We start from the raw sequence: 9,376 nt of genomic DNA, 5'->3' as shown, positions 1-9,376 counted from the left end.
AGAATTAAAGGTAAAGTGATCGAGGGAGGTGGTCTGCCATTTGTAGAAACTAGAAGCAGCCTCTCTACTTAGTTAGAGGTAAGATCTGCCTACATTTTAACCTCTCCATTCTGTTGAAATATTGGGGCTCAAAACCCGCAGAAGACGGCACTGAGCAATTAGTTAGTTAAATTACTTTTTAATCGAGGGAGGTCAGGTGGTGTCACATGGGTGGCTCCTCGTCATACAAAGGGGTCATCAGGGGGTTGGTGACAGCAGTGATGATTACCAACCACCACCACCACCCTTTCAGAAAACCACTCTCAATTATCACCCCTTTTCCTCCTCCTCATACTTGTTTCACCACGTCTTCTTCTTCTTCTCATATTTATTGCCCAAAATCTTCACCGATTTCTGCCAGCATGACCACCACTCAGACCCATGATAACCTTGATGCCATATTCGCTCAGAAACGGGTGCTTCGATCAAAAGTTAAGAAAGATCTCAGGTCTATGGACCCCACTCTTAGATCTCATGAAGGTATATATTCTTTTTATCTTACATGAGTTTTTGGTTTATCTAGTTTTGAAACTTACTGGTTTAATTTGGTTGAGGTTTATTTTTGGCCTCAGTAGGATTTAGCCCTGGTTAATTGCACGGAAATATTAGACATAAAAGTAAATGGCCTATCACTGAGGGAAAAACCTCAGTGTGGTATCCCAGTCCTTCCATGAGGGTCTTGGGCGTGGGCAAAGTTTATTTCTATTAATCGTCGTCCCTTTTGATGGATTAATAGGAGGTTTTCCTCCCTCCATAGTTTCCTGAAAATTTGAATGGCATTCTGCCCGAAGGATGTAGGTGCCGATAAGTGGGATGAACAAGAGCAAATGGCCTTGAAAATAATTTACAACTATAAAACTACAATTCCGCTATGTTAAAATGTTATATATAAAAATAACCGTTCCTAGAAATAATTTTCAATCGGCATATAAAATACTTTAATGCACAATGAATAACAAACTCTTTTACTGGTTTTAATTCCAGAAACTATAAAGTAAGTAACTGTAAATGGAATTGTCAAATATTTAACTATATAAGTTAAAGGGTTCGTTTCTTTTTTTAGTTATTAGTATCAAGAGAATGTAGGCATAAATAATGTATGTATTTATTAAGTAAAAAATAGGCAATTGATGGTTATTTTTGTTTATTAAGTTTATATTATAAAGCATTTTGGATTTTTGTTTATGGTATGTCTTAAGAAATTAAGCATACTTTTTTTTCCCAAAAAGTTCCTTTCAGCATGTTTATGGTTCCCAAAATGCTCATCCACACACTACAACACTAAATTACCATATTTACCCTTATAACAAATTGTCACTCCTAAAACAAAATTCCGCCGCAAAGCGCGGGTATTATGCTCGTTAAGTTAAAAAAGAATTAGCAAATTTGATGTAATGTATTAAGTACTTATAATTATTAATTCAATCAAGTAAAAAAGAAACGGGGCTGATCTTAGATAAACCAATAAGCTTAGCGAACTACGTTAACATTTTTTTTCTTCCAAAAGATGATAAATGATTTCTTCACTAAAAAAACACATGACATACACACTTGATGTAATTTTTACTTGGCGATACCATATGCAATCTATGTACTTATATTGGTCCAAAATCAAAAGACAGATATTTGAGATATCAGTTATCACGGTGGGATATGGGTAATTTTAATATTATGCAATATCTATGTATATATAATAATTAAATAATAAGAGATAGTCAAGATTAAAAGTGTCAATATTTGATAAATTAATGTTAATACTCTCAAGAATTAGTGTTTATTATGTTGTGTTTAAATTTGGACGAAATTTCTTTATTTAAAATATAATAATTAATTATGCAATATATTAAGGAGGTGTTTGGCATCACCATCTGGTAGGCTCAAATTGGTATTCTTCATTTCCAAAAAAAGAAGAAATGTTGTTGCGAACAATTCACAATCTTTATAAGTTTAGAAGGGACTTTATTCAAGGAAGCATCTCTAAGTGGTTGCAGTTTTATGCAATTTATGCTATGTTATGATATGAATTATGAATTTATGATCATGAAGAGCTTTTAATTACTTCGAATATAAAAATACTGACTTTCTATCATAGATTTTGATGAATAAAATGTTTTGTACCGAATTGACGTACCGAATGAATGAACTACCTCCCCTCGTACCCGATTTTAGAAATGTACGAACCACATGCCGGTTTTCGTTTCGCATATCGTACTACGATCATGTGGCTATGATTTAAATGTCCATAAACCTTAATATTAGACTACTTTTGTCTCACATACGGGTATAAAGATTGGTTAGAGGTAGCATCTACCATGCATGGCTCATAGAGATCCATGATGACATGTTGATGCTATGAACAAGTACATTGTTTTGCTTAGTTCATGGAAGTCCATGAAGGAGAATTTCATCTCATGAACCAAAGATAGAGAAAACTATGGGGGCCGTTAATATCAGTCTGATTTTTGACCAGTTTTCTCTATAAATTAAGTGATATAAAAGTATAGTAGGGTTTGGTATAAACTTTTGAAAGTTCATAGAGGAGAAAGTCAGGAATCATTGATGTAAGCTATAAAATGTGATTTTTTATAGAAAGCTGATGTGAGACGTTGCAGTGCTATGGAATTAAAGAAAGTCCATAGCAGGCAAATGTTCCATAGCATTGGAGATGTTCTTAGTACAAAAAGAATAAGTTCAAGTTCATATTAAAATAGTAAACTTAAGAATATGTCGGTGTCCATTTCTGAAAAGTTATAAAGTTCATATTAGAACCAGTGGCGGAGCTAGGAAATTAGAACGGGGGTGGCCAAAATTAATGACGGTGACTTGGATCTCTCGGGAACATGATTAAGAACAAAGAATCGGTTGCAAGATCAGGGCTCGGTAAGACGGTAACATGTCAAATTCCTCATATACATCTTAACTTGCTAGCGGTCATATATGTAACGGACTTTTCATATATTTAGATGGTTTAAAAACACACCTATGTGACTGTGTATCCTTATTGACTAATGACCCCAGCCTAATTGGTATTTACTATGGAAACCAAGCCAAATATTAATAATATATAGTAAGATATAATGCTTACAATACTTTTATATTTACTATAGGAGTATTCAAAAGTATATGGCTAGTTTTGCACTTGGGGTGGGTTTTGGCCACCCTCACCCCCCACATGGCTCCACCGGTGATTAGAACTATCTAGAGCACGGAATGATCGCAAAGCTGGCTCTTACATCTTGGATCTTACTGCTAGAAATGTTCTGACTTTGGGGTCAAAGTAGTGTACAAGCTAAGTAGTTAAGGACCAAAATTTCGGTGTTTTGGTCAAGGACTGATATTTAATATCGGTTATTTCAGTGGTATTTCAGTAATCGTAATATTTTCAAAAATGTTATATTAAATTATATATATACCAAAAGGATTGCAATTATACACACAAAAAGCAAGTATATTAAGTTAATACTCAATCTAAATATCAAAGTCAAGCTTAAAAGTGTCAATATTTGATAGAATAGTGTTAATACTTCAAAATTTTAGTGTTTCTTATGTTGTTTTTTAGTTTGGACAAAAATAATTTAATAAAAAAAAAAAATCTGAAAAACTGGTATACCACCGAAATTTGGACCGAAATTTGATCGATGTCGGTAAATTTCACCGAAAATCTTGGTACCGAAATTGTAGACAAAATTCTATACCGGTATACCAGTGGAGGACCGAAAACCGAAATACCACCGGTATACCACTGGTATACCACCGAAATCGACTACATAGTGTACAAGTTTTCGTCACTAATATCCATACATAATCTATAATTATGAGAAGAAGAGTGATTAAAGAGATCAACTGTGTACCAAGAAATGGGAAGCTAAAATGTTTATGCTAAGTTTGTACCATATTCTACATCAATGTGATTAAAAAAGTAATATGACTGACTCAAAAGTCAAATTATATTCCCTTGGATAAAGTTATAGTATGTCTTTCTTTTTTTCCCCCAGATGATGCCATTCAGAACCTGATATTGGAAGCTCCATGGTTCAAGTCTTCAATGAGATTATGTGCTTATATAAGCTGTAGTGCATTGAGAGAAGTTGATACGTCAAAGGTGTTGCAACATGTCTTACGGAATCCAAATGAAGGTTCTTTCATTACTCACTCTCACATAAAATATCTGTGTTATCTGAAATTTAATAATGTTCATGATAGTCTTGGTAGTCTGTGTTTGCATGAATACGGGGTAGCGCATAGTAGTAGAAGTTCAATTATTTTGACCGAACGTATATGATTTTTGATAATGGTAGTATTTTCTTTTTTTAAGCGTGCTTTCTTAGGAAAAAAGTTGTCAATTGTTGGCTTGTTGCATTTGTTGAGATATAATGAAATATGAATCTTAATTCAAACTGAAAATTCTCTATTATTCTACATCATACGTCCGAGGCAGATCTAACTTTTCTAATTAGAGTATGAGTAAAAAAATAAAAAATTCAAGTGATGTATAGGGTTTTAAAATAAAGATTATAATTTATCTTTACACTAGAAAACAATAATACTTGACTTCTCTATTTTGTTATAACTCAATCGGATTGATATATGAATGGGCATCTAACCATCTATTGGTGAATGAAGATGGCTTAACAGAAACAGCGAAGAAACTTTATGTTCCACGGGTGGAGGACAAAAATTGCTACATGAGGATGTTAAATATATCGGGTATGGATGATTTAATTGCAAACTCTATGAACATTTTGGAGCCTGCTCCGACTGATGCTAATGGGAATGATCGTGAAGATGGTTAGTTGTGATAGAGTTCTTGAATATTTCATCCTATTGGAAGTTTGATTCTTAATATGTCATATAAGATAAAACATTAAATCTGGTTTTTGATCTTTCTGATCGAGAATACTTGTTTAATACTATCTTTGAATTTGCATTGGAGGTGACTATCTCAGCCTACTTAACTTATGAATGGGTTGATCTGGATAGGGTTCTTTCTCAAACATTAAAGATTTAGATTGTTGTTTTTGTAACCAAAACTAAGTAATTAATGATTTTAAATTTTTTTCACTAAAATGGGAAAAAGATGTAGAGTTAACCCAACCCTGGACCATATTAGCCGAATCTGTTTCGACCCGCTACGTAACCCACCGAGATTGCCGCATTTTCTTAAAATGAAAATTTTAAGTCTTCCCACATGGTCGTAAATTGGGAACTAAAATCCTTATTGCCTTCTGAAAAGAGAAGAGGGGTTCAGTGATTATTATTATATCTAAAGGCTTTTATCTTTTGCAGTTATGTTGGCGAATGAGCCTGTTGATCTGCTCCTGTTACCTGGTATTTCCTACAACTAAAGTGTGTGATTCAACTGATTCATCATCCAAAGTTTATCTGATGGTTTTCCTTTTAAATCTTCTTTTAAGGACTTGCTTTTGATAGAACTGGAAGACGACTGGGCCGTGGTGGAGGGTAAGTTTTACATCTTTGTCCCACAATCATAGTGAATCAATAGATAGTGACCAATGATGTTTGCTTATTTATGATCTTTAAATATATCGTGCAAGGATACAAGGACATCATTTGTGGTTGTTAGGATTGATTGCTTGCAAAAAAGTAATGATACATGGATGCCCTTATACGTAATTGTGTGTAAATAAATAGAAGTTTAAAGTCAATCTAATGAAAATGTACTAAATACATGAAATTAGCACAGACATGCATAAACGTTTTTCTTGTTCTAATTTTTGCTCTTACAGTCAAAATGTAAACCAAATTGCAACCAACTTTTACCAATTTAATCCACAAGTCTAACAATGTTAATATTGTCAAAAAATTTACTTCTGCAGCAAGAGTTTATAATTACTAATTTTCATCTGCATTCATTGTTTTTCATAGTTCAAGTGAACCCTGCCTGGCCCGTTTTGGCATAATACCCAACCCAAGCCCACCCATCTTGTCACCTTCATGCTTTAGCACCAATCATGTATGTAGAGGTGAACCATATATAATTGACTGGTATCTGTAGCTCTCGGCCTTTATAATTACTTCTTTTGTTTATGATTTCATATGCCTTGCACTTAATAACTATGTAGCTACTATGACACGTTCCTGTCGAAGTACCAAGAACAGGCAAAGGAAAGAAACTGGAAACAACCTCTTCTAAGTAAGTTTTTCTTTGATGTTCTCTTTTTTAAGAAGGCTAGATCCTAAAGCTTCAATGGTCACATGACTTACAAACTGTCCTGCAGTTGCATTATCGTATTCAGTGCAAATACTAGAAGAAGGCGTAATACCACTTACTCCTAGCGACGTTTTTATAGATGCTCTTGTATCCCCCTCTGGCTTTATTCTTATAAGCCCCGTGGCTCAAGAGATTTGTAGATGAGGCCGTTCTTTAAGTTGATGGTATCTATATTGATGTGTTTCCTAAAGTATAAATGTTATGTTTTGCTCATCAAAGATACCGGAAAAGAATATTTGCTTAAACCCATGTTAAGTTGACGATATGACCATACAAGGTCAATTATTACAAGGATATTTGAAGATCAGAGGCATCTTTTGGAACTCTCACATGCTGAGCACAGTATAAGGTTTTCTAATTTGGGAGTTATAGATGTTTGCATCATTCTTGTATCATGGTTATGTTAACTTATGACTCGTATTATTGTTGTATTGATTTTTAGAAACTGGGAAACGACACTTGTATAGAAAAATTTATTTCTTGGTGACAAAAGATGTATGTTTTGGACCTTTGGTAATCAGTAATTTGATGGGCAATATTTAGTTGGACTTTGTAAGTCAAAAGGGAAGACCTTTTCCATCTAAGTAGTCACTAACTCACTATATTTCTCATCTTATTTGTTTACTTGTTTTTATAAAATCAATCTAGTCACAAAAATTGTTTCATGAATATATTTGTCTTGCAAAACGTATTTCTAATAACAGTTTGACAGCCAAAGGAAAAGGCTTCTAATCTTAATAGATTACCGAGATGTCATTAGTCTCCATTGGACCATTTCCATGGCCAACATGAAAAATGTAAATCCATAACACCTAAATAGGCATGTTACGGGTTTTGAGTCCACTGTAATCTTTAATAATGTGGAAGCAGTTTTAAAACAAAAGAAATAACTTCAAAATAACACCTAAAAAATTAAAATTAAGATTAACGTATCTAAATACAACATTGAGATACAAAATTGTCTCTCAATTTTGGCTTTATTAATGCTCGCAAAACCGATTCTCAATAAATAGATCGAGAAGGCTAATTTGAGAAAGAGAAGAGAGACATATTTTTGATAAGTGTGATTTTAGATTTGGGGGAAACTCAGAGGGAAGGGAACTCAAAGATATCAATTTTGTGTTGGAAAATTGGGCGGTATCTTATTGATTTATTTCATTATTTGTATTTGTATTTGTATCTTTGGGATTCGTTTTTTATTTTTCCCAACAAAGTCGGCATAACTGAAATTAAAATAATGCATTTTCTTTTTTATAAATATACTTACAGTATAAGTTAGCACTTCTAAACACCCTTTGCATCTGACGATAATTAGGGTGAGGGAGCACCTCGCCACCCCTCTCCTTCCCTTCCCGATTTTTTTCCTCCTCCCCGCCCGCTCCCTAAAGCTAAGAGCACCTTGCCACCCTTCCCTGCCCTCCCCACATTTTTATATTTAATTTACGTTCTATTTATTTTATTTAAAATAATAACTAATACTTTTATTTAATAATTGAAAACTAATACAATATTAAACTAAAACAATAAAATAAAACACCAAACTACAATCATAAACGAAACGAGAACACAATACATAAATAAACTAGCGATCGAGATCCGGGATGAACGTGCAATGAATATAGTCAATGAGATCCATCCGAAGATCTTCGTGAACGCTCGAGTCCTGTATCTCTGGTAGCCGAGCATCTGATGGTTGTGACGCGACCTAGGGATCTGGGATATAATCAGGACATAATGCGTGGTCCTCGTCTTTAAAAATCATGTTGTGAAGAATACAACACGCATACATGATCTTACGGATGGGGAGTTCATCCATTCGTCGTGCCGGTTCTCTAAGTATTTTTTTTTTTTTTTTTGATAATACCAAAAGTTCGCTGCACATCCTTCCTTGCAGCCTCCTGTGCCCTAGCAAATCGAATCCTTTTCTCACCGGTTGGATGAGGAATGGTTTTCACAAACATCGCATATCTTTGGTAGATCTCATCCACGAGAAAATACGGGTACTTATATTCGGTTCCATTTACAGTGAAAGGAACCACCGGTTCTGTGTCGTCTTCATAGTAATTGAACAAAGGAGATTGATTCAACACATTAATGTCGTTGTTTGAACCGGCAACACCAAAGTATGCGTGCCAAATCCATGTATCCTATGACGCCACTGCTTCAAGCCATATTGTCGGCCCGTGATGGTCACCTCTCGTGTACTGTCCACGCCAAGCCACTGGACAGTTATCCCAAGCCCAGTGTGTACAATCAACACTCCCTATATAAACCGAAAGTATTAACCGTATATAAGTAAGCCGCATTATTAAACCGAAACTATTAAGTAAACTACATAATATATATATATATATATGAAACCGAAACTATATATAACCGTATATAAGTAAATACATACCTAACATGCCGGGAAAACCATGATAAGACGCATGATGATCAAAAATGCGTTGCACATCATTACGCGTTGGCCTACACAAATATTCATGCTGATATAACCTAATGACTCCGTCACAAAAACCATTTAGGGTGTCACATGACGATCTTTCCGACATATTTAAGTAATCATCTAAACTATCGGGATTACTACCGTATCCTAACTGGCGAACGACAGATGTGCACCTCTGTAAAACCGAGAACCCAAGTTTCCCACGACTGTCGAACCTCCTCTGAAAATATTCAAAATTGTTTTCCAAATCCGTAGCTATCTTCACAAACAACCATCTACTCATCCGAAACCGTGTTCTAAAAAAATCCTCATCAAGTTTCGGTTCCTCGGCAAAGTAATTTCGAACAAGACGGTCGTGCGACTCAATACGATTGTCTCTTTTTGTATACTTTCTTGAAGAGGAGGCAGTATCTCGGACCTCTTGATCAAGCGCATGATGCGCCATTGTGAAGAGATTAATATATCGTTCCGTCTCGTCGGATGAACTCGAGTTCGATTGCATATTTGGGGGTGTTGGGGCGTTTGTGAAAAATAACGGATTGTTGAAAAAAGGGTTCATGATTGTTTTTTTATAAATATATGTGTATATATGATAATATATATGTTTTACACTATCTTGTTGCTGCTGTTGTTTGCAAAGAAAAAAACCAGAAAGAACA

General features: G+C 34.6%; 2 protein-coding genes across 3 annotated transcripts; one reads left to right on the top strand and one right to left on the bottom strand.

Annotated features, from left to right (window-relative positions):
- The first annotated feature begins 207 nt into the window (after positions 1-207).
- Positions 208-6,819, top strand: LOC122606930 (5-formyltetrahydrofolate cyclo-ligase, mitochondrial). 2 transcript variants are annotated; one of them, XM_043779825.1, is made up of 7 exons: positions 208-519; positions 4,035-4,175; positions 4,675-4,827; positions 5,326-5,367; positions 5,454-5,499; positions 6,123-6,193; positions 6,279-6,819. In XM_043779825.1, the coding sequence occupies exons 1-7, from the start codon at positions 261-263 to the stop codon at positions 6,413-6,415; spliced, it is 849 nt and encodes a 282-aa protein (XP_043635760.1). In that variant the 5' UTR covers positions 208-260; the 3' UTR covers positions 6,416-6,819. The 2 variants fall into 2 exon arrangements, with proteins under 2 accessions (XP_043635760.1, XP_043635759.1); XM_043779824.1 differs by having other exon boundaries at positions 4,663-4,827.
- A 1,599-nt stretch (positions 6,820-8,418) lies between these two features.
- Positions 8,419-9,162, bottom strand: LOC122609003. The gene is made up of 2 exons (XM_043782065.1): positions 8,670-9,162; positions 8,419-8,534 (listed from the first exon to the last, which is right to left on the bottom strand). The coding sequence occupies exons 1-2, from the start codon at positions 9,160-9,162 to the stop codon at positions 8,419-8,421; spliced, it is 609 nt and encodes a 202-aa protein (XP_043638000.1).
- Positions 9,163-9,376: the final 214 nt, after the last annotated feature.

Source organism: Erigeron canadensis, chromosome 7 (genome assembly GCF_010389155.1).
Source record: "Erigeron canadensis isolate Cc75 chromosome 7, C_canadensis_v1, whole genome shotgun sequence".
NCBI lineage: Eukaryota > Viridiplantae > Streptophyta > Magnoliopsida > Asterales > Asteraceae > Erigeron > Erigeron canadensis.
The sequence above is the reverse complement of the archived record's forward strand: the minus strand, read 5'-3'. Positions and strand labels throughout refer to the sequence as shown.